General features: G+C 40.4%; 1 protein-coding gene across 1 annotated transcript in view; it reads right to left on the bottom strand.

Moving 5' to 3' along the window:
- The window catches only part of flt4 (fms related receptor tyrosine kinase 4), a 191,221-nt gene that overhangs the window by 37,020 nt on the left and 127,493 nt on the right, over positions 1 to 26,708 (bottom strand). The window contains exons 9-12 of the mRNA XM_028813757.2: positions 23,314 to 23,489; positions 20,629 to 20,794; positions 8,562 to 8,703; positions 1,589 to 1,697 (exon numbers count right to left, since the gene is read on the bottom strand). Coding sequence (XP_028669590.1) covers positions 1,589 to 1,697; positions 8,562 to 8,703; positions 20,629 to 20,794; positions 23,314 to 23,489 — 593 coding nt within the window. The remainder of the gene's footprint in view (positions 1 to 1,588; positions 1,698 to 8,561; positions 8,704 to 20,628; positions 20,795 to 23,313; positions 23,490 to 26,708) is intronic.

Genomic DNA, 26,708 nt, shown 5'->3' on the forward strand with positions numbered 1-26,708 from the left:
TTTCACATTCTTATGTTTGAAATGTGTAATTTTCAACCTTCTGCAAGTGTCCCTTAAAAGGCTAGGACCACCAGTAAAGAATCAAATATCAGAAATATTATTTTTGTGATCGGGAACCTTAAAACAGCACAAAACGATACTCCACATGTCCATATTACAGATCCCCATTTTTTCAAAGATTTATGTAAAGGGATAACTGACTCCTCAAATAGTATTTGGGGTTGAACCCCTGGGGTCGATTGATGCAGGATGCACAACTTCAACTTCTTTTGATCATTTTTGCTGAGAACACCTATTGGTTCACTATTTATCATAAAGATGTAATTTCCTGCACAAAATAAGATTCAAAAATGGAGTAAAATGAGGGTTTAGAGAGCCAAAAATGGGAGGTGGTGCTCAATGTCTTGCATAACTAGACATCAAGATGTATTAAATGGTATATATTTTTTGTACCCGTGAGTTAGGAGGTGCTGGACAAGAAAAAGTGAAGTGATTTCAAAGTGTTCATAAGTAATTGTTATGAACACAGTTATTATTAGAACTATTGTTAGAAAAATGCCTCCTGCTTTGGCATAAAAACTGGACAAATAAAACTTGGTATTAAATGCCACTCTTGTGGAATATATCTACAGTATACATCCAGCTACTGAATAAACTATGATGTGCATGTAAGTAAGCAAGAGAACTGTAGACAATAGTAAATGATAAAGGGCAGAGAGGAGCCTGGACTGGCAGGGACATCTCATGTGTTGCAAATGTAAAATGAAGGGCACTGTCAGGGGGTTGGTATGTACTATAGCTGTTTTAGGTGGCTCAGGCAAGCAGTAGACAGGAACCTACAGAAGAAGAAGATGGTTACTGGATAGAGACACAAGTAGTGGTGACTACTAATTAGGTGGCAGACATCAGGGAGAGACACTTTCTGGCTGCTAGAGGGTACAGAGACCTCAACAAACAAGTAACCAGTCACGCTGCCTTGCTAACCAAACAGGGATCTGAAAGAGTGTAGGGGCACTTAGCCTATTTATGTATTGAAAAGGCTCAAAAACGCAGGTGTAGATGTACTGCTTTTCATAAACCTGGGAATGATTTTAGAATTGGTCAGGAAAGGCTGCAAGTTGTTAAATTAAAGCCCCTTAACAACCATAGGTATGCCAAGTATGAAGGCACGAAAAGATGAGCAATTAACTGGTGGGAGGATGACAGGCCAAACAACTAATTCATAAGAAGTGAAGGGGAGTGCTGTGGTGGAGTCTGGGATTCTGGACTCATGGAGGTGGCTATAAGGTTTTGATGTTTTGTGTTGTTTATACTTTGTTTTCTCCTTTTTGTGTATCCCTTTTGTTGTAATTTTTTAAATGAATTATGTTAACCTATTGTGTTATCTTGACCTCCTTGACATTATTCTGTGCTTAAGTATGATACAAGCAGTGCCAACTAGAATTTAAAATGTTATTTTAGCATTTTATCAGATACCAAAAAATGCTCTGGATTTGGTCCTAATACGCATCTTAACAAATTATAAATCAAATCCATATTCACTGTGTAGTGTACATAAACTTAAATCAGTATGTTACAGGATACCTACTAGTTACATAGAAGTAGATGTCCCTCTCGTCTTTGTCCACTTTGTTAGCAGCAGAGCACTTGTACACCACAGAGACATTGGCGTTCTGTATAACTAGCCTGCTAACTGTCTGCAAAAAAGGGAAGAACAAAAACAGCTCAGTTGCAGGCAAAGCCTGAAGAGTTACTTGCACATGTTTGATATATTTCAGAAACAACTCTGAGAGGTATTTATTTCCCCTATTAATGAAAAAAGTAACATCACTTTAATGGTACAGAAGAAAATCAAAATAGACCTTTGGGAAATACTGCACTGTGGTCTGCTTAATAGCTGTTCTTAGAAAACACAGTATAACTTCATGAAACTTGATATCTTTTCTCCCCAATGAAAATGATTGATTTACAATAATGAGAGTAATGCCATATGCCACTACATCATCCTCTTGGCTTCCCTGTGCCCTCCAATCATTGCAGTTCATTCCTTCTTATAATTTCCTCTGCTTTTCATCCTGTGGATAATCTGTCAAATCTGTTTCACTTCCCCACAAATCAGATCATCACCACAATCATTTATTATTAATTATTTGTCTATCGATGCCTTTCTCATAGGCCTGCACTATCCTTATTATCTATTGAATTCTTCCACAAAATGGGCTCCAACAATCGAACCTTTCTTAAAATTACTGAGATCTTCTATTTGAACAATGGCAGAGTAAATAACGAGAAAAAGAGGGTCTAGTCAGCATTGTACGTGAACTTTGATGTTAATGCTTTATTTTTTCAATGACCACATGTGACGGTGTGGTTAGGCCTCACACTAATGGGTCCTTCCGGGAAGCCTATTGAATCCGTTACCACCGATAACGTACCCAAATGGATTAGGACACTCACACAGAGTAAGGGGTAGGTGCATAAAGGTGCCAAGCGCTTTTACTAAAACAATCCAAAAACCAAAGTGTTTAAAACAGTGCTGTGCAAAAAAGTTAAATAAATAAATAATCCATAAAAAATCAAGGTGCTGATAGACGTTAAGAATAATCTACTAAATAATCCAATAAAAACAAAGTTAAAATTACTTGGCAGGAAGTTGCCGACAAAAACATGAGCCCTGGTGCAATCCTTTAAAAGCTGATGTCTCCCCGGCTTATCCTACTTGGATCTCACAGCCCAGAGACACCTTATCCAGCAGGAACAGACACCCTTCTGTCCTGCTCGTGCCCTTGCCGCCCATCCCATGCCATTCCACAGGGTGCCCACCAAGCCTCCACTTTGACTCCCGCTGCCTTCTCAGACATACAGTACATGGCAAATAATCTAGAGTAAGTTGGTTGCTCCTGGGTCCAGGCTGCTGAGCTGGAGCAACCCATAGCTCCCTCAAGCATCGGCCACAAGCTACTCTCCCAGGGCTCCATTCCTGTCCGCCTGCTTCCTTTCTTCTAGCTCCAGCTCGCTTGCTCACTCCTGTTCACTATTTTTACCTGCTATTTCATGATCCTGAGCACACTCCACTTTTGTTTCTCATTCTGCTCTTACAGCAACACCTCAGTCTCTGGCGTTTTTATCTTTTCACCACCGTCTTTTCGCATTTCATTTTTGCTTTTTTGTTGATTACCTTGTTACTGTCAGGACTACTTATTGCAACCTCTTTTCATCAGCTAGCTTCTCTAAATCAGCCTTCCATCACCCTTGTTTTTGGTATTCCTTGTACCCAGCCAAACCAGACTTTTATCATTGCTTTGCACTTACAGGCTGTGATGGGTCACATACTAGCCTGATGTATTGCAAACAGGACAAAATGGCACAGGAGAGGGAAAACATGCAAACAGGGCCCTGATGCAGAATGAAACAACCTTTGGCAGACATAACAAATGTAGTCATGCCAAAAGCTGCTTGCTTTAAATCTCTACATATAAATTGACAAAATATAGCCAAATTTAAAGATAAAAAACATTTTTTACAGATTTTTTATGCACTGCTCTCATTTTGAGAGTTCAGATAAATTCATTAGACAAGCTTGTATAAATTAAATGTATTAAAAACGGCACATAAGGAAAGGGATAAGCATTTAATGTGGGTTTTCCTCTGCAAGCCTTTCCACAAATCAAAGGACTAAACCATTTGTGCTCTTTTTGTTGTATAAATGTATGGTTTTTGTTTCCAATAATAATCAGCCTTGCAAAACCTGTACATTGCAGCATACAATACACTATGTCATAACCTTATATGTAACTGCCACACAACAGGGGACTTGCATTCAGTGTCATCACAAGAGTGGAATGATAATGACCAGAAGTAAAAATATGTCAGTATAGTTATAAAAATGAGCTATTATTGTTTGTAGAAACTGTTAACTAATCCAAGTCATGGGGCAGGACAGAAGCATGGTGGTTAATGCTGCCACTTCATGAATCCAGCATCCTGGGTTTGAATCAAGCACCCTGGCTTTGCCAACATTCAAAATTTGTTCTGTCAGCTTCACTATTAAAGGGTGGCACAGTGGTAGCGCTCCTGCCTTGCAGTAAGAAGACCAGGGTTCATGTCCCAGGTCCTCCCTGTGTGGAGTATACATGTTGTCCGTGTGGGTTTCATCCGTGTGCTCTGCTTTCCTCCCACAGTCCAAAGACATGCAGGTTAGTTGGATTGGCAATGATAAATTGGCTTGTGTGTGTGTGATGGGCTGTCATCCTGTCTGGGGTTTGTTCCTACATTGCGCCTGTGATATAGCAGGTCTGCGGCTCGGAATAACAGGCCAGTTTTAAATAAATAATCACCTCACTCGTGGCTTAAAGAGGGAGCTGGTAGTGTGGCTGAAGCAGTTCCCCGGTGTGATGTGGTCTTGGGCATTTCACACTTAAGTGCACAGGTGTAGGTTTGCCCGTGTCCGCGATTGATGCTGGGAGCTGCTAATTGCCACACCTGTGCCGCGTCCCCATTGTATATAGTAGGAGGGCGAGTGCGGAGGGAAAATAAAAATATCAGAAAAGAGAACGGAGGCTAGAGGAGGAGGAAGAGGAAGCTAGAAACTGAGAGCCGGTGCGAGTGAGCAAACAGGAAGAGCGAACTCGCTGGTAGCAGAAGGCAGCTGGGAAGTGAGCCCTAGTGGGGTGTTTGGCCGGCACCTGGGGCAGACGGATTGGGTCACTCCTGCTGAGTTTTGCAGAGAAGCTGGAGTGACCACAATCGCGGATGGCTTGCTGCGGAAGGAGTGGAGTCGGAGGCTTGGGAGGTGGAAGCCCCAGTGTGAGCGCACTGGTCGCTGGGGGAACCCAAGTCTCTGTCTGGCGGAGCCCTACAAAGCCAGGGTCCGAAAGGCTACCAGAACATTAGGAGAAGTCAGCTGCAGGTAAGGGTACGGCGACTCCTCTGTTGCAGGGCCCGGATGGGAGAAGCATGGGAGCCACCAACTGAAGATGGCACAGTGTTTTCTAAAGAAGGGACTGCTTCCAGCCAGTACTTTAACCTCGGTTTTAAAGGATTTATTTGTGGAATTATTTTAACCTCCATTTTGGACCACTTGTTTTTAATGGATTATTTACTGAATGATTTTTGATTGCACTGCACTATTTGAACACTTTGGATTTGTTTTGTTGGTTTTTAATAAAAGCACTTTTGCACTTTACACCATTCCCCTTGCTTCGTTTGGTGTTCTCATTGTCCAGCTCATCTGGTTACATTACCGACAGTGTTGGGTTCAAGAGCTCCCAAAAAGGAATTGGGAGTGCCATATGTTAGAACGGATAGGTTCCTGCAGTTAGATAATAACATAACTTTACTATTAATGAAATCCTGAGTACTGTCTAGGCCAAAATTAAAGTTAGTATTCTGACACTTTTGCAAAGAGCAAGAACTCTTTGCCAGTTGTCTTGTTTTATAGCACATCTTCACAAATAACTTAACACATACCCCTGAGAAACTTGTTGTGTTTGTTCTCTGCTAGTGAAAATAGCATATGAACAAGTGTAATATATAGTAGAACTAGCCTTGGAACTGGCATTGTGAAGATGTTCACTATAGTAAGGTGCTCAAAATAATAACACTAATCAGCCTGTCATAAGTCACTTTATGGTGATTACATATCAGCTTAACACCATTGCTGACATGAGGCAGACAACGTACATGAAATTAAGAGCCATCTGTAGAAATGTGTGTTTTGTAAGAGACAAACTTTTGCACATGCAATTGCTTATCTGTGGATTTGTAAGCTATGAGTGTAAATGAAAAAGTAAAAGCGATTTGAAAATTACGCAGTAACCACAACAGATAGAAGCTAATGCAATTTAACATGTTCAAGATGGCTTATGGATAGCTCAAAGACTCTGATCGGAGTGCTCTGTGGTTAGTGTAGTTGAAGCCAAAATCAAATGAACATGCTCTGCTGTGGGATTATACCATTGCTGAACAACATGCCATAGTGAGATTTCTTTTGGGTGAAGGAATGAAACCTGCATAAATTCATCAATACGCAGCAAAAGAAGAGGAATGCTGTCAAAAACAGTCCATGGCAACGCACATCCTCATGCAGCAGCTGGAACGGTGAAGTCAATGCAACAGCTTCATTTGGAATGTCTTCCATATCCCCCTTACAGCTCTGATGTAACATCATGTGACTATCACATCTTCAGTCCACTTAAAGGTGCTCGGTCGCAGGTTCATCTCTGATGATGAAGTTAACAAAGAGGAACAGACCTGGATTTGGGAAAATCCAAAATGATGCTTCTTCCAAGGAATGCATAAATTTGTGGAACAATACAAGAACTGCATTGACTTGCAGGTAGACTATGTGGAGAAGTGACAGAGCTGTTAAGTTCATCTGTTCACAGTAACCAATATTGAAGAGTAAGTTGCCTTTACTTTTTTACTATCCTGTATAATAGCTATATAACAGTTTAGCATGAGACTACACAAGCAGGTTTTCTGGTTGGTGAAGTTTTCCTTTATAAGGCTTTGGAGTGCCTCCAAAAATGTGCAGCTTATTGTGATGTAGGGTAAGATGTTCTTGACTGTATATTGTCAGTTCTGCAATAAAAACAATAACAACTGTACACAGACTTGTACATAAACAGAAGCAATCCAGAAAACACAACTTATTGAATGATAATGATAAGAAATATGACATTCTCCCCTTAGACAACAGCAGTAGTTGGAACACAGATAGGCCTACTAAACAGTAAGCACTAATTTCCTAACGGGAAATGATTTTGGAAAACAGGAAGAATGCAATCTCACCCAACATGTTTATTCTTTCTTCCTTTAGGAAGTGTGAAGCGGAAAAGTCAATTAAATATTTCTTCTCTGGACATAGAGGCCCCTGTCCTCAGTAGCAAAAGATGGTGTTGTCTAAAAAGAGTTGCTTCAAAGAGGAGATTTCTGGTTGCAAAAACTCTAATTATTTTATAAATGCTTAGATATAATAGTTTAACTTACTTCCTTTTGTCATTGTTTAATATCTATTCAAAAACCCCAATTCAAAGGCTTATAGTAAATTGCATGGGTGTTTAGCTATGCAAAATAATTTCAGAAATAGATATGATTCATGACACTTAGTTGATTCCCTGCATCTGGACAGTAACTAATTGAAATTTAAAAATAAATTTGATTCATGAACTGGGGTGAACTGATGCTCTGTGCCAGGCACTGCTGGGTTAGGTCCTGGCACCATTACCCTGATTAAATGGGTTTGACACTGGGTCAGATCTGCATTCCCCACAACATCCAGCCATCTATCTTCTGCTGATTGCACTGCAGGATTGTAAAGAGTTGAACCTTTTATGTCCTCACTGAGCATTTAGCAGAATCAACCCTAGATAGGATGCCGGCCCAATGGTGGGCACTCTCAAGCAAACACACCTGAATATGCTCATATAAGGCAAATATAGAGACACTTAACAAGCTAAAATTAAACTTAGCATGGATAGAAATACTCAGATAAAACTCTTGGAAACACTTGGAGAACATACACAGCCCACAAATATACTGACCTGGACAGGATCTGAAGCAGGACCCTGAAGATGTGAAGTATCAATGGCATCCATTGCACCACCTTGCCACATTTGTAGCAATTAATGCCATAAAAGAGTCAGATGTATCAAAGAATATATAAAACAATAAGATGTGGCTATTATTAAAAATAATTACTGTAAAATTTTAATGTAAAAAAAAATAAAAACATTTATCCATTTTCTGTACTGGAGCTTATTCCATCAGAATCATGCCACCAAAAACAATTTAAACACACACACACAAACTCAGTAAATTCAGTTACTATTTTAAAGGAAGGGTAAAATAATGCAAACTTAACTGATGCATGTAAAATTTTTGAAATGTAAGGGGACATATTGAGCTTTTTTAATATTTCAATAACTTGTCTAATTTGCTGTGATAGACTGTTCCATAAATTAGATGCACGATGATAGAACACTGTATCTCCACTATTTTTGTGTTCATTCTTTGTTTGTTACATACTTAGGGTCCTAAGTGCTTGTTTTACACACAGGTATTTAATGAAATACACACGGCAAAAGTTTGTGTGTGTGTGTATAGGGGTTGGTGGGGTGCTTTATAGGTTTGAACTCTCGCCTGTAATGCTTCCTGGAAGAATTAACAGAAATAGGAAAACAATCATTAAATACTTCTGAAAGGAAATGTAAAAATCTACTTTTTTAAAATCAGAAAAGGGCACCCCAAACAAATAAAAACAAAGTCATATGGCACGATGAATTTACATTAACCCATTACTACTTTGATAATGTAATGGTCACATCCAACATAAACCTTGGCACAAACTCCCTCACACACATAGGGAATTATCCGTGTACTGTGCCTCGGCCTTCTCCAAAATCAAGATTCTGCTATAGTCTTAACATCTTAGAAACACTGATCACCGCATTTTGTGCAAGTAATGGGCCAAATAAATACTTAGTTTTGGAATGGTCGTTCATCTTGGTAACATCTTGGTAGACTGATAGAACAGAAATGTCGTATACAGCTTTGCTTACCTTGTTTTCCCCCTTGAGATCCTCAATCCAGGAATCTATGCTGTCAATTTTATTGGCATGATCCAGGATATCCACTTCTTGCCAGTTCTCACAGTGTACTGATTGGGCTCTCTTGTGTCTACTGCTTACTCCATGTTGTCTTCTGAAAGTGAAGAATTTTGGTTTTATGAGATCACAGTGATATACCCAAGACTGTTGTTATTGCATTCCATTTTGGAATAGTAAATTAAATATCTGAAAAGTTTAAAAATGATTACACATTGCTTCCTATTATTTCCAACTTTATATGAAAAACTGTAGTCAATATCCTGTGCTTAGCATTTACAAAATGTAATTTTTAAGAGAAAGTGTAAGAAACAAGCTGAGACATGAGGGGACCAAATGGTATGTGCACTGACAGTGGCAATATTTACAGCCTCACTTGTGACACTTGACCACCAATAAAAGGGGACAATGTCTCCTGGCTGTGGACTGAGTTTTGGATTAGTTTAGGCTTGAGGTGGATGCAGAGTTAACAGTTGTACTACATGTGGCTCCAAACTAGCAGTAATGAAAAACAGCTGGTCTTTGGGTTGGCTGCTTTTTTAATTAATAGCCAAGACTTGGGGCAGCAGGGGTCTTTGGAGCTGCTAGAGGAAAATGGACCAAGGAGTTACAGAGTCTGGTCCTGAACCTGGAAGTTATTGCTTGGACATGCCTGGCAGAGATTTGTCGATAAGTTTAGAAGCACTTTTCAGCCAAAATTGAGTGGAGTTTGGAGTTTGGAGCTAGAAAGTCAAAATAAGGAGAAAAAATGTAAGGTGAGAGCAGGAGAAGAGTGGTTGAAAGGACCATTTTAGTACAGAAGTGGACTATCTACCCTGTTCCATGTTAACTCCATCAGGGCTGATGTCGACTTTTGTCAAAAGGAGGAGTTGACGATGGTAACCAACTGTAAAGTGTGACAAGTACCAACTGTTATGTTTTAGTTGGACTCTCATTGCTAGAAGGAAAGTTAGCTTCATTGGTTTGACCGAGATTTCCTGCGCTCGTGTGAGTAGTAAGGTGCAAACAACGGCAAAAATGGAACTGACATCTGGCAAGAGATCAACGCAAATGCGTAAAGCAAAATACTCTGCAGATGACATTGTGCCTGTTATCTCTGAACTGGACTATGACTTGTCGGACTCCGATTTTGATACAAGTGATCGAAAACGAATGTGAGGTTCCAGCTTCAGCTGACTGGTCCCCAGCTAGTCGTGGTGCTGACAATGTTCACCAGGAGGACTGCCATTTAACAATGATAAGAGGTAGAAATGACATTGCAATGCACTGAGACCGTGATTGTTGGTGCTGCCACCCCAGCCTCGTGAAGACAGCCTGGCAGCAAACCTGCCGCCCATTCTTGTCAAACTGGCAGCCGCAGCATGCAGCAACAAACGTTTTATGTTGATTTCTGTGTGAAACCATTGCTTTTCAGAAACTATGTTTTTTGGAAAAAATATTCAGCCCTCAAAGAGTTAAATGAGACACAAATTCTTTTTTTGCATCTTATATTATTATTTACATTTTTTCATTATGTGCTAAATATTAGTTTGTTATGATAATAAAACAAATATTATTTGTTGTGTTCGTTATATGTTTGGTTATGTGCCCTGTCCTCATAAAACAGAGTTTCAGGAGGCATGCCATGATAAGGTACTGATGGAGGACCGCCCTCTGCCTATTTAAGTTCACGGAGAGTGTAAGGCGCCTGCCAGATTGGCATTGCGTTTTGGAGAGCTGTAAATACTTTTTGCTGTCAATAATAGTACTTATTCTGCAAGGTCTTTTTGAGTGTGTTATGATTTCTGCAGAAAATTAGTAATGCTCAAATAAATTTCTCATTTTAATCCACTGCTCTGAGTAAACTATTTGCTTGTCCTGTTATCAACATAAGCCTGATGGAGACATTTCACGTTTGTCTTCTCCCTGAAGTCGCGGTTGGGCCATTTCTTTAACTTCAGCAAATTACTTCAAAATTAGAAACATATGAACAAATAAGAGAGCTCAGTTGTTATGGATGCACTATAATTATTTCCTTTGTTCAGATGGCTTTTTTTTGAAAGACCATTCATTTAATAATTACAAGACAGTGTCCTGCGGGACTACAGAATGGACTAAGTAAGACCCTAGTGGCCATTTGCAGTGATGTATTTACACAATGTGAATAAATAATGACGTGTGTAAAACAATACTTCACTTTTCAAGACTATCTATATTTTTGGGCAGATGAAAGCTGTGAAATAAAGGTAAAGACCTTTCATAGAGTTGCTGTGATTTCTCTTTTAAGATCAGCTAAAAGCAAAATGCTAGTGAGTTCAAACCAGGGAAGCATACACTTGAGGAGGTGCAATGATTAACACACAGTGGACAGTAAGCCTGTGTGTGTTCTGACACATACATTAAATATATTTCCAGCTCACAGTCTGCACAACTGTTTGCTGATGAGACCCATATGAGGTCAGAATGCTTCTATATCAACAATTCATTATTTCTCTTACACACTGGTTTTGTTGACATGATGGTCAGAATGAAGTATTTATTGTTTTTGGCTGGTCTCCATACTGTATATCACATTGGTGAAAAGGTCACATATGGCAAATTTGATGTGAACTATTTCTGTTCTGCCCTGCTCTCTTTGACAAGAATGCAAAAATAAGTGCAGTAAGAAAGTTGCAAGTGACTTTGATGGATGGTATGTATACAATAAGTTTTATTATTATGGCAGCACTCCCATGTGTGAATGTATCTGTTTCATAAACATATTTGTCTGCTGATGTTACAGAACATCATTACTGTCTTTAATTTCTCATCTCTCAGAGCTCCGATATTTACACTCTAAACCAGTGGCTCTCCACTTGTGGGGTGGGCCCCCCTAAGGGGGCGCAAAGTAACAAAAAGGGGGGCACAAAGATTTGAAAAAAAGAAAACAAGAATCAAAAATATGAAAAATACATCTATTGAAACCAAAACAAATTAACTTAAACTACATTCTGATACTAGAAAAATAAATATAGAGTTAGATAAATGTCGATAAAAGTTAAGTAGGTATAATAAAATATGCCATCTATGATATATCATTAATTAAAAAAGAACAAATGGGTATTAGTGGGCTCCTTTCAAAAAAACTTCAGGGGGGGAGCGATTAAAACTGTTATGAAAACTTGGGTCGCAAATACTTAAAGGTTGAGAAACGCTGCTCTAAACGCATGAAGGCATCCATTCACAAAAACATTGGAATTTTTGCCTTACATTAAATACTTGAATGCTCTGTAAAATACCTTGTAATGTGCCATGTCTAAAGCACTATTTAAAGTTATATTTTTCTGTTCAGTAAACTTGGAAATTTTTAAATAAACAGCTGGATTAAAAGCTGATAATCAGTTTATGTATTAGCATAAATATAGACTTGAATGAGTTATCTCAGAGTACACCAGTCCCAATGTAAAAAAACAAACCTGTCCATAGCTGGGCATACTCACCTTATAATGACCCAATTTATGGTTACTAATTAACCTAACATGCATAAATTTGGGATAGGGGTATAAAACCAGGATACCTGTTAAAAATCCTTACACAGACATAGTGAGAACATATAACCTGCACCATGACAGTACTGCACCACTGCGTTGGCCTAAGGCAAATATTTCTATTATTTAATCGATAACAGATAAAAGAAATAGTGCTATAAGCACTGGATATATTTTACTCACTAAATGTCCAACTCCAGCAACAAGATAAAAGAACTTGTCTTACAAGTTTGATATTTTAAATAGTAAATTAAACTACTTCAACAACTAATTTTGGATGGATACATTTTTCATATTTCATCAAAATGGGTGAATTCCCCATACCGTATCAAAGTTGCTTACAAAGGTATGTCTGGCAATACACCTCTCCTAAAAAGAGACATCCACACTGGCACTGGCAGAGTAACCCTTCACACCAGATTCAGAAGGCCAGAATAAGCCCTCAAATATAAAGTGTGCTCTGGAAGACCCATACCCACAGAAGTCAGTATACGAGATAAAGAAATTATTACATGATGGATGGAAATAAGTAGGGTCGCATAAGAATGCTTGAGGACATACAACCCAACAGGTTCCTGATCCTCCTTATAAAGAGAGAGTAGCACTATCACCAGGATGACAATTACCATCACATGGTCATTACAGCCAGATTATCCATTCAAGGGAAAATTGAATGATAATTTGTAGGATGTAAACGTCCTCTTGCTAGAGAGCTACATGTTTACCGACTTAAAGAAAAAACACCATGTTGCTTTTTTCAGTGGATATGGATCTGCAAAATGGCCTAAGAGAGAGCATATGTGCTTGTGACAGCTCATCATCTTGTTTGTGAATAAAAGCAACAAGGCCTCGAGGTTCTCAAAAGAAGTGGTATATAAGAATTGGAACCTGAAAATTACAGGCCAGACATACTTGGACTGTTGCAAGTTAAGTAAGGAAAATTGAAACTGTGGTCATGAAAGATACAAAGAGCAAAGAAGGAATGCCTATAGATTGTTGAGCATTGAGTAACATTGTGATAGACTGATGAGAGAAAAGGAAAAAACTGTTAAGAAATGTAATAGTTCAAATTACACTGTATATTCCAACATCAGTAAATGAAAAAATAAGGAAGCAAAGGTTTATCATTAAACTGAAAAAATGTAATCAGTTTAGACAAACCCAGAACAAAATGTTGTTGACAGGAGATTACAGCAAAATAGTTGACCAGGAAGCAGATGGAAAATAAAAGCATGGTTTGGCAGAATAAATGAAAAACGAAGAGAAGTTGTTTTTTGAATAAAGCCAAGTCAACTAAATAAGCAAAAGAGAAGCGATAGTAATAGTTACAAAAATCCAGTGGACATAAGGTGTTCAAACTATTGTATACAATGAACAAATACATTTCAAGCTACCTAGGAGCAGGATTGAATAATAAATTAGTAGTAATGGAAGCAAAGCTAAAGCTGAAGACTTTCAGAAAATGTATAATCAAATTAAATTAAAAAAAAGCATATAACACTTTAAAGGTATGGCATGAGAATTCATAAAGAAAGCTGAGAATAGATTATAACAGAATACATCAAGCATTACTGATCACAATAGAAAGACTTGAGAGCTGTAATGTATAGAGGACAGATCAGCTATTTGGGATATTGTAATAAGTATCAATTTTCAAACATTTCTGAATTACTAATTATTTATGTTCCAGTTTGCATTTATTTTACAAGCACACATGGTCAATAAAAAAAGTACAATAAGATGTCTTAAAGTCAACAAATGAAACTCTGTTTATAGGGCTATTTGAAGAAGGTTGATCAAGCACAAATCGACCCCTCATAGAAGTGAGAAAAGAAGAAGAGGAGGAAGAAGAATATATACAGTATATATACAGTATACTGTATATATATATTATAGTTACAGTATAGTTGATTTTATTTTTGCTATATTTTAAATTTTAGCTTGACTCCATTTTATTTTTAGTGGATGCCACTATTTTGTCAGGACCATTGCTAAGATGCTGCAGTGCGTTGTTAAGGTGCATGGCCAACAGAAGTCACACATTCTGATATCACTGGCCTAACAGTATAAAGGTCAGCATTATTTGTAGCAATTTGTCCAAGATTGAGGATTAATTTGTAAAATATCTATTTGTGGTTTAGTGATTGTTATTTGTACTTAAACAGCTAGAGACTCTGTGCTTAGTTCTTTGATCAAGATTTTTGTTTTGCATTTGGTTCAATAGGTTTAAAGGCATCGACCTCTTCCTAGTTATTAGGTTAAGATTCTTTAAAAGATTTTTGTGGCTGCGTTTTTTACATGACAAATTCTCTTCCTCTTCAGGATTTGTTTTTATGGCAAATCATAACAGGAAAGAAAATGTTACCCAAAAGAAAATCACCTTTGTCCTAGAAACTGCAAGAGTGAACCAGTTTTGGATAACACTTCCCATTGTCATATGAGACTTAAATTGAACAATTTGGACAATATTTAAAACACTGCGTGTGGCGTAAAGCTGACATTAATCACGTCTACTGAGACACAATCCCTTCCTCGAAGTATATGTTGGTGCCAGGATTGTGTTGTGGGAATTTTTCTCCTTAGCATGAATTTAGCAACTTATTAGAGTAAAATAAAAATGGACAGTGCATGTTATTGGAAAACACTGTAAGAAAGCATGTATCATTCTTCTACAAAAAAAAAACATTTACATTCTGTCTTACAGGCCCAGAGCAACATTGGAGTGTCTCAAGAGTGAAAAGGTAAATGGTATTGAGTGGCTAGGATCAGAGTCATGGCCTCAGCTCCACTGAGAATCTGTGGTACAGTTTGAACCCAGTGGTCCACAAGTCCTAGAAAATTGAATGAAATGTAGCAAGTCTGCCACAAGGAAATTCACTGCTAACTAGCATGAAGAGCTGACTAAAACCTTCCTCAAAAACCTAAGAATGTTATTACAAGAGGTCGTCCAACCAAATATGAATGTGTGCGATCTGAACGCTTACATAACACGTATATTTCAGTTATTAACTTCAAAATTTTGCTGAGTTTGCAAGGAAACTTCAGATTGAAACAAGAAGACATTCTAATAGTAATCCATCAACATGTAAAAATGTTTAAGGGAGTCTGAAAAAATTTGCAAGGTGTTGAATTTAGTATCCATCCATCCATCCATTGTCTCCCGCTTATCCGAGGTCGGGTCGCGGGGGCAGCAGCTTGAGCAGAGATGCCCAGACTTCCCTCTCCCCGGCCACTTCTTCTAGCTCTTCCGGGAGAATCCCAAGGCGTTCCCAGGCCAGTCGAGAGACATAGTCCCTCCAGCGTGTCCTGGGTCTTCCCCGGGGCCTCCTCCCGGTTGGACGTGCCCGGAACACCTCACCAGGGAGGCGTCCAGGAGGCATCCTGATCAGATGCCCGAGCCACCTCATCTGACTCCTCTAGATGCGGAGGAGCAGCGGCTCTACTCTGAGCCCCTCCCGGATGACTGAGCTTCTTACCCTATCTTTAAGGGAAAGCCCAGACACCCTGCGGAGGAAACTCATTTCAGCCGCTTGTATTCGCGATCTCGTTCTTTCGGTCACTACCCATAGCTCATGACCATAGGTGAGGGTAGGAACATAGATCGACTGGTAAATTGAGAGCTTCGCCTTGCGGCTCAGCTCCTTTTTCACCACGACAGACCGATGCAACGCCCGCATTACTGCGGATGCCGCACCGATCCGCCTGTCGACCTCACGCTCCATTCTTCCCTCACTCGTGAACAAGACCCCGAGATACTTGAACTCCTCCACTTGGGGCAGTATCTCGCTACCAACCCTGAGAGGGCACTCCACCCTTTTCCGGCTGAGGACCATGGTCTCGGATTTGGAGGTGCTGATTCTCATCCCAGCCGCTTCACACTCGGCTGCGAACCGATCCAGAGAGAGCTGAAGATCACGGCCTGATGAAGCAAACAGGACAACATTATCTGCAAAATTGAATTTAGTAGAATGTATAAATTAGTGACAGAGAAGATGACCTGCAGTATGACAGACAGAATATCAGCAACGACAAGCGATTGTCCCCAGAAGCTTAGCAGAGAAAATGTACCTTACAAGAGTGAAAAAAAACAAATAGCATCCATTAAAAGGGAAAAACGCCTATAGCTTGAAAGTCATTGATGGATTTAGATGCACAATTTGTGTAATCAAACATTATGTATCCTGAAGCATGTGAAATCTTGAGGAGGGTCGGGTACAGCAAAAAAGATTGCAATCCTAGTCGGCGTGCACATGATTGGAGCCATAGCCTTCCTGACTTGAACTGTTGCTGAACTGAAGTCAAGAAAAAACTGCAGTAAAAATCTGTTGGCCTTCAAAGGACAGGTTAAAGGTCTTTCTAGCCTTCTTAAAAAAATTCTGGCAGTCATTAAGGTTGATAAACCTTTTAATATTAATGGTCTCAGATGGGATGAATTGTGATTAGGTGTATTTGTTTTGAAATTCAATGGCATTTCCACTTTCAGTATTCCTTTCAATTCACAGGATGCGAACACTGCTTCTGCAATATCTGTCTTCCAGTTAATGCCATCACCTAACTATCCAGCAAAGTAATCTGTCTGTCATGGTAATGGATTGTTTCCAGCAGCGTTTTACACTCTGAAGAAATCATCTTTTGCTCAGTTTTAATTTCTTGCATGCCACTTTGGAGTCTGCGCATGGCAGAGAGATGCTTGACCACAAACTGCTTCAAATGATCAAAAAGAGCCTCCATATAACTGTCAGCATGCCCATACTCTGTACACTGAGACTTCTTCATGGGGCTGAAGACCTCACAGTGAGACATTTTCAAACCAGATGCCTTCTATTTATTCCAGAGGGATAAGTATACATTTTTATATAAAAATTGTGCCTTTCAGAGCTGACGTGAATTATAAAATTAGGGAAAAGTGAGTATGGCTGGAGAGCTGCCATAATTCATGCCAATTAGCCACTAAGGGTCTAGTGGTCTCTGAATTAAGAAGCCTTTATTTCAAGCCAGATCAATCAACACCATGAGTCCAAAAATCTTTCATATTATTCCAATATCCATTTTCTTGTTAGAATATTAATTTGTCAAATGAACATTTCCACAGAATACCCAAATAGATAGGGGTAGGGAGGAGATCGCCACACCATATTTTTACATTAACTATGGGAAGGGCCAAGGGGGTCGGGTGCAGTGTGAGTTGGGTGGTGGCCGAAGGCGGGGACCTTGGCGGTCCGATCATCGGCTACAGAAGCTGGCTCTTGGGACGTGGAATGTCACCTCTCTGAAGGGGAGGGAGATTGAGGTAGTGTGCGAGGTCAAGAGGTTCCGGCTAGATATAGTTGGGCTCACCTCGACTCACAGCTTGGACTCTGGAACCAATCTCCTTGAAAGGGGCTGAACTCTCTACCACTCTGGAGTTGCCCCTGGTGAGAGGCGCCGAGCGGGTGTGGGCATGCTTATTGCCCCCGACTTGGAGCCTGTACATTGGGGTTTACCCCGGTGGACGAGAGGGTAGCCTCCCTCCTCCTTCGGGTGGGGGGACGGATCCTAACTGTTGTTTGTGCATATGCACCGAACAGCAGTTCGGAGTACCCACCCTTTTTGGAGTCCCTGGAGGGGGTGCTAGAGGGCATACCTTCTGGGGACTCCCTTGTACTGCTGGAAGACTTCAATGCTCACGTGGGCAATGACAGTGAGACCTGGAAGGGCGTGATTGGGAGGAATGGCCCCCCCGATCTGAACCCAAGCGGTGTTTTGTTATTGGACTTTTGTGCTATTGTCCATAACGAACACCATGTTCAAGCATAGGGGTGTTCATATGTGCACTTGGCACCAGGACACCCTAGGCCTCAGTTCGATGATCGAATTTGTGGTCGTGTCGTCGGACTTGCGGCCACATGTCTTGGATACTCTGGTGAAGAGAGGGGCGGAGCTGTCAACTGATCACCACCTGGTGGTGATTTGGCTTCAAAGTGGTGGAGGATGCCAGTCAGGCCTGGTGGGCCCAAACGTGTTGTGAGGGTCTGCTGGTAACGTCTGGCAGAGTCCCCTGTCAGAAGTAGCTTCAACTCCCACCTCCGGCAGAACTTCGACCACGTTTGAGGGAGGTAGGGGACATTGAGTCCGAATGGGTCATGTTCCGTGCCTCTATTGTTGAGGCGGCTGACCAGAGCTGTGGCCATAAGGTGGTCGGTGCCTGTCATGGCAGCAATCCCCGAACCCGTTGGTGGACACCGGCGGTGGGGGTTGCCATCAAGCTGAAGAAGGAGTCCTACAGGACCCTTTTGTCCTGTGGGACTCTGGAGGAAGCTAATAGGTACCGGCAGGCCAAGCGGAATACAGCTTCAGTGGTTGCTGAGGCAAAAACTCAGACATGGGAGGAGTTTGGGGAGGCCATGGAGAACGACTTTCAGACAGCTTCAAGGAGATTCTGGTCCACCATCCGGCGTCTCAGGAGGGGGATGCAGTGCAGTGTCAACACTGTATATGGTGGGGATGGTGCCCTGCTGACCTCAACTCGGGATGTTGTGGGTCGGTGGGGGGAGTACTTCGAAGACCTCCTCAATCCCACTAACATGCTTTCCAATGAGGAAGCAGAGCCTGGGGACTCGGAGGTGGTCTCTCCCATCTCTGGGACTGAGGTCAATGAGGTGGTCAAAAACTCCTTGGTGGCAGGGCCCTGGGGGTGAATGAGATATGCCCAGAGTTCCTCAAGGTTCTGGATGTTGTAGGACTGTCTTGGTTGACATGCCTCTGCAACATCGCATGGACATCGGGGACAGTGCCTCTGGATTGGCAGACCGGGGTGGTGGTGCCTCTCTTTAAGAAGGGGGACCGGAGGGTGTGTTCCAACTACAGAGGAATCACACTCCTCAGCCTCCCTGGAAAAGTCTATCTGGGGGTCCTGGAGAGGAGGGTCCATCAGATAGTCAAACCTCGGATTCAGGAGGAACAGTGTGGTTTTTGTCCTGGTCGCGGAACAGTGGACCAGCTCTACACCCTTAGCAGGGTCCTGGAGGGTGCATGGGAGTTTGCCCAACCAGTCTACATGTGTTTTGTGGACTTGGAAAAGTTGTTTGACTGTGTCCCTCGGGGGAATCCTGTGGGGGGTGCTCCAGGAGTATGGAGGTACCAGACCACCTGATATGGGCTGTTCGGTCCCTGTACAACCGGTGTCAGAGCTTGGTCCACATTGCTGGCAGTAAGTCAAACCCGTTTCCAGTGAGAGTTGGACTCTGCCAGGGCTGCCCTTTGTCACCGATTCTGTTCATCACTTTTATGGACAGAATTTCTAGGCTCAGCCAGGGTGTTGAGGGGGTCCGATTTGGTGGACTCAGGATTGGATCACTGCTTTTTGGAGATGATGTTGTCCTGTTTGCTTCATTAGGCCGTGATCTTCAGCTCTCTCTGGATCAGTTCGCAGCTGAGTGTGAAGTGGCTGGGATGGGAATTAGCACCTCCAAATCCGAGACCAAGGTCCTCAGCCAGAAAAGGGAGGAGTGCCCTCTCAGGGTTGGGGGCGAGATCCTGCCCCAAGCGGAGGAGTTCAAGTATCTCGGGGTCTTGTTCACGAGTGAGGGAAGAATGGAGCGTGAGATCGACAGGCGGATCGGTGCGGCATCCGCAGTGATGCAAGCTGTGCATCGGTCTGTCGTGGTGAAAAAGGAGCTGAGCCGAAAGGCAAAGCTCTCAATTTACCATTCGATCTACGTTCCTACCCTCACCTATGGTCATGAGCTATGGGTAGTGACCGAAAGAACAAGATCGCGAATACAAGCGGCTGAAATGAGTTTCCTCCGCAGGGTGTCTGGGCTTTCCCTTAAAGATAGGGTGAGAAGCTCAGTCATCTGGGAGGGGCTCAGAGTAGAGCTGCTGCTCCTCCACATTGAGAGGAGTCAGATGAGGTGGCTCGGACATCTGATCAGGATGCCTCCTGGATGCCTCCCTGGTGAGGTGTTCTGGGCACGTCCAACTGGGAGGAGGCCCTGGGGAAGACCCAGGACACGTTGGAGGGACTATGTCTCCTGGCTGGCCTGAGAACGCCTCGGGATTCCCCCGGAAGAGCTAGTAGACGTGGCTAGGGAGAGGGAAGTCTGGACATCTCTGCTCAAGCTGCTGCCCCCGCGACCCGATCTCGGATAAGCGGAAGAGGATGGATGGATGGTGTATTGTTTTATTTTTTGGCTTCCTGTTTTTAAACATATACCCAGAAAAGAAACAGTACACCTTCTCTAAAACAGTTTAGCCTTTTTTTTAAAGTAAAAGTCATTCCTTGTACTATATAGCTTTAAGTGAGCTTGACTTGTACCTTTCAATTTAGTAGAATCCACAGGTTTCAAGGTGACATCTGTATTTAACTAGTAATATTTTCAATGTTTGCTTGGTATAATTGATAAATGGGGGGCAGGTGACTAAAAACATGTTGCATGGTAGTTAGGCATATAAGTAAGTGTTACAGTCTGCTAAAGAATGTGAACTATTGTGATAAAAACAAAGAACAATGAGAAACAAAGAATTGTTATACTCACATAGCATTTGTGTTGCTATCACCACAAGGACCCCAGGGTCTCCAATGCCAGCTGACAGAAGTTGGAGTTGGAACTCCATCAGCAGTGCAGGTCAGGGTCTGGCGGCTCCCTCGTGGATATATAATAGTGGGGGATGCCATTTCTTTCTCATGAATGTGTGGTGGTACTGTGGAGATTAGAGAGTTAATAATTACAGTCAAGGCTGGTCATAGTGTTAGTGGTTCCAGGTCCAAGGACACTAAGTTGGCGTTCTATATCTCAAGCTCAAGTATAATATGTCATTAGTTTTCTAATTATTAAAAAAAAGGATATATCAAGTAAAGATGACAGTTATTAATAATCAACTCACACCGAAATGCATTTTAATGTTAAAACATCTGAATGAATAATTTAACATGCTATGAATATTAAATCACATATTTTAAAATATTTTGGGTTTAAAAATACGTTTTTCTCTCTCAGCTATTTTTATCTATCTAAAGTATTTTTGATTAACTATCTAAACTATTCCCATTGCTTTGGGAAATTCGTGCTTTAATTGTTACATCCTTTTCTAAGCCTCTTTATCCATATTAGGGTTCAAGAGCCTTTCCCAAAAAGCACAGGACAGCGATGCCAACCCATGGTAGGGTGAACACAGACACCACAAACACACACAAGGGCCAGTTCACCTAACCTGCATGTCATTAGACAGCGGGAGGAAACTGGAACACCTGGAGGCAATCCACAGAGAAAGGGGGAGAACATACAAACTCCATGCAGGGAGTAACCCAGAACACAAACCCTGGTCTCCTTACTGCAAGGCAGTCAGAGCTACCACTCTGCCAACATGCTGCCCCTAGTTTTAATTGTATTAACTATTAAATGCTAGATGGAAAAGTACTTCAAAGTACTGTATAAGAAATCTAATTTGGATTGGATTAAATAATAATAATAGTAATCACAAAAATATGGGGCTTAATTCAATGCTAACAATTTTTTTTGTTTTCAAATTAATATTTTCCTTTATGTATATATAGTACTTTTTAGTTATATAAAAAAATTAAATCACAGTATATTAGAGACATATCTAAGTTGGTAAAATTTCCATACAGACTAACTGGTGAAACATTAAATGAGCAACAGTCATAGGTAAAAGTAATATATACAATGAAATATTGTTAAGAGAAGGAAATATAATTAGTTAAGTATAAGGAACTTCAGCCAACTTTGGTAATTTAAGTAAATGTCACCTTCCTGTGCTCCTTTTATTGTACACAACATGTTTAACTGAATAAACTTTATTTGCCTTGACTTTATTGGAGCATATGAAAAAGAACAAAAACAAAAGAGCAAAGCCTTAGCTACTTTGCTTAGTTGCCACTCAAAAAGGTCATCTTCCAACCCAATGAAAAATCATATTAAAAATAAAACTTTACCTATTTTTGGCTTTACTTGCCCTATCTGCATATTCAAATGCCCAACCCAGGATGACATTTTAGTAATGCCACAGAAAATCATGACATGTAGATGTTGTTTAAAAAAACAAAAAACAAAAAAAACCTGGTGCTCTCCATATATTAAACCAGAGCGCACATTAAGATCTCAAGATGCTGGTCTGCTTATGGTTCCAAGGATTAATAAAATAACACTGGGAGGTCGAGCTTTTAGTTACAGGGCCCCTAAACTGTGGAATGGTCTGCCTGCTACTATAAGAGATGCCCCTTCGGTCTCAGCTTTTAACTCCCAGCTGAAGACTCACTACTTCAGTTTAGCATATCCTGACTAGAGTTGCTGATTAACTGTACAGACTGCATCTCTGTTGTTAGTCATTAGCACTAAAACATAAGTAACATGATAGTTAGAATTGTATACTAACCCTCACTTATTCTGTTTCTCTTCTCGGTACTCAAATGTGGCACTTGGTGCCACGGCCCACGTGCCAAGTTGTTTTGCCTGCCTAAGGTAAAGTCATCCCAGATGGAGGATCGCAGGAATCGTGAGAAAGAGGGGTCCTTTCATCGGATTGGCTGGCCCAACACTGTTTCAGCTGTGGAATGGCCAAATGGGGGAGGCAGCTTGATGGATGAGGTCTCCAGGAGTCTAAAATGATCTAAATCTTATTATGTGATATCATCTACTGTTAAATTCTGCTCCGTACTTCTAAAAAATTTTTAATTTTTTATTGAGGATTTGTTCTGTTCTGTGTATTGTATTGTATTGTATTGACCCCCTTCTTTTGACACCTACTGCACGCCCAACCTACCTGGAAAGGGGTCTCTCTTTGAACTGCCTTTCCCAAGGTTTCTTCCATTTTTTCCCTACTAGGTTTTTTTGGGGAGTTTTTCCTTGTCTTCTTAGAGAGTCAAGGCTGGGGGGCTGTCAAGAGGCAGGGCCTGTTAAAGCCCATTGTGACACTTCCTGTGTGATTTTGGGCTATACAAAAATAAACTGTATTGTATTGTATTGTATATACTTTCTCAACCCAATTCAGTCCAATCAGGCATAAGTTTTCTGAAGCAGTGTCCCAGTACAACAGCGAGATCCTGGGCACCACTCACTTCTGCATGGGCATCTGGGAGAGTCACCTGGGGGATTAACTGAGGTCCAAAAGAGGGCATAGCTTCTGGTTGATATACTGTAGTTGCTTTGGGATATTCTAATGTATTGAAAGCATTTACTAGGAGGTTAATGAGTATACATTACCATTAACAGTTAGGAAGAGAGAAACTTTTGCTTCTAGATTGCTGGCATAATTCTTCAGAACAAGAGTGTAGTTTCCAGCATTTTCTTGTGACACTTCACGGATCTCTAGTTTGTAGTGATCTTGTTTAATCCTGTTGAATTCTGGGCTCTTGATAATTAATTTCCCATCTTTATACCTAAATATGGTACAAATCAATGACAAATTAGAATTTACATGAGCCTAATGCAGCACTTCCCATAAACTGATACTAAATGGATCAGAGAGCAGTATAAAGTACCTAGAAGACCCCCAACCTTGACAAATACATTTTGAAAAGGGTGAGCTGGCTTTTGACTTTTTGTCTTCACTTGACACCTGACAAGCTGTTTACTTTGCATTTGAATTGACTGTAAGGCATAAACCTTTCTCTGGGTACTCCAGTTTTCCTTCTACATCCCAAAAGACGTGTGAGTTAGGTTAACTGGTGACTCTAAACTGTCTCTGTTTAGTGTAGAGGATATGTGTATGTCTTTCAAAAGACTGGCACCATGCCCAGGGTTTACTCTTACCCTGTGACTGATGTTGCTTGAATAGATTCCAGCCCATACACCCTGAACTGGATTAAGTTAGTTTGAAAATAGGCAGATAGATAACAACATCACAGAATTCAGAATTGAACATTCATATATTGTGTATGTGCATTATATTCACCATAAGGTGATTTTGAAGTGGAAATGTGGCTGAGTCCCCGTGTTTTTTTTTAAATTTGCATGAGTTATGCTTAAAGAGTTTTAATAGAAAAATTATGTTAATCCTCTCATGTCTTACCTCCACTTTTTTAAAATTACCTCATGGGATACCAAAACTGTCATGTTTTCTTAAGACAAAGTCTTTTCTACAAAAATTCACCAGTTGGAATACCTACAGGCACTTTGTTTCTTAGGTTTCTTACACACATTGCGGCTATACATTGCCATCACTTAAAGTCCTTTCAATAATGCAGTTTGCCCACATGATTTCAGTCTAACTAGCTAGCATGCCGTCAGGATATGGCAGTTTACAGACAGTTTACAGACCAATTAGGGTTATTTTAAACAGCCATTATAGCAGCAGGCAGCCTCACTGCAACTGCTGTGTTTCTCTTTGACTTTATACATTATAACAATCTACTTCAGCCATGAAATAAGGCTGAACATTGGTGACTATGGGGTTCTGTACCTTTGTTGTGAGTTTTGTGTTATTAAAGCACTCTCTGTAAATTCTGTTTCCTCATCCAGTAATTCTTGCAACAGACCTGTGCTAATTAGGTGAGTAGGCCTGCTGCTATAAAAATACAGAAAAGACATGTAAAGATGGTTAGTAGCAAAGATTTTACTGGTATATAATTTTTTTTATTGCCTTCTGTGAAAAAAACTTTCTCGAGGCTTATGGTGACAAAAATGCATTGGCAACCTGATATTAAATTTGTACTGGGTATGTTGCTATCTAACCATTTTAATTTTTACCATTACTGAATACTAGTTTTAATGAATTTAGCTTCTATATTATGTTGTAAGAACAGTGCAGTTATTAGATGGTACAGCCCTTAGGCCTAACATTGCTGTGTCGCAGCTCCAAGGTCTTGATTTCAAATTCTGGCCCAGGTACTACCAGTGAAGAGTTTGTGCATTTTCCTTATGTATGTGGGGACTTTCTGTAGGAACTCCTCTTTATTTCCCACACTCCCGATGACATGTGTTTTACATTATTTGGCAACTGTAAAACAGCCTATAAGATGTTGGGATAGGTTCCAGGTGCTTGCAGCCCTGAACTGGATAAGTGTGTTAGAAAATAGAGGGATGGACAGAATACAGTTATCCGGGCCGTCATGTTATATTAATTTACATTGTTTAACAGTCTGTTCTTGAGACCACCGTGTAAACATTTTTGCACTGTAAAAGTGACTGTGTGTGCATGAATTTACCTATTTCTCTGTGCTTAAGAGCTAAGGAGTTAAAATTTGCTTCAAAAGTGGGAGTAATTACTTGAGCAAAGACCTAATAATAAGCATTTATAAACACCAAGCTAGAACTTGAAAAATAACTAGATATTCATAAATATCTTATAAATAAATAAATAAATAAATTAATTAATTAATTAGTTAATTAATTAATTTGAAAACAATATAATAGGAGTAAGACATGGGGGGTAAAGTGATTTTTCTTTAACTTCTGCTTGCAGTAAATTATCAGAACAAACTCAAGTTATTGTTTTAGAAAGAGCTGATATGATAATGGTAAGCCGCTATCAGCCTGGTCAGGTGTGCATGTATGGATACGCTTTAGCTGGCATGTGCCACATTTAAACAGAATGGAGTTGAACTGAATTACAGTATAGATGTGTCAAACAGCAGTCAAAGAGGTAGCAAATGTCATTTTGGTGATGATGTTACTGACTGTTGTGGGATCTACAGTATTACGTACTGGACTAGGACTAGAATCCATGAAGCCTTCAAAAAAACTTGTAATCCCAGGCCACCTTAAATTCCTTCACACCTCTCCATTAGCGTCCTTTGTTTTGCAAATGTGTTGATCAGCACAAGCAGCAAGCAGCCTGCTATCCTATCCTCCCAACTAATGGAGCTGAAGTCAGTCGCAAAATTCTGAGAGCTCAAGTGTGTTTATTTGGGTGTGAGGTGTCTGGAGTTGTATAGAGTAAATAATATATTGTTATTAGGAACACATGCATTTCATTTGTCTTCTGTGTCTACAAAAATCTGGGTAAATGTAAGATGAAAGGAAATGTTGAACACATACACATACCTAAAACAGAAACTTTTTTCATGTTATAGTACTATTGACAAAATTTTGACATGAAGTGTATAATGTGTGAAAACTGAAGTCCATATATCAAATAAACACTTTCACAAAAGGTACAAATATAACAAAACAAATGCACTTTTATTCAAGAATATAACCAAAGAAAAAGAAATTGGGTTAGGGTACGATGCTGACACCACCGTTTGGGCGATGCAATGATGAGAACTGCTGACTCATAATCAAGAGGTTACTGGTTCAATTCTGGGCACTTCCTACATTTAACGCTTTGGGTAGTGAGCTGCTCTTATTGTTACTATTATAGAATATAAACAGTGTAAATTTATGGTACTTGTAATTTTTTTTTTTATTCAGTTTTATTCTCTCAGTCATGTTCATGCTCCCCACGATCTGACAATACTGTTCTCAAATAAAGACATGCTATAACAGAGGTGAACTCAGATGAGGATGAGGGTTCTACATCGGAGAAAGAGAACAGAAGCCCTCCCCGCAAGAAGGGTCCACTCACACATAAGAACAGCGCAGCTGCACCAGATGTAAAGATGAAAGATGGCACCATTTGGATGCAGCAACAGTTTAGCCGTCATCCTGCCAGTGAA

This window comes from Erpetoichthys calabaricus, chromosome 11 (assembly GCF_900747795.2).
Source record: "Erpetoichthys calabaricus chromosome 11, fErpCal1.3, whole genome shotgun sequence".
Taxonomy (NCBI): domain Eukaryota; kingdom Metazoa; phylum Chordata; class Cladistia; order Polypteriformes; family Polypteridae; genus Erpetoichthys; species Erpetoichthys calabaricus.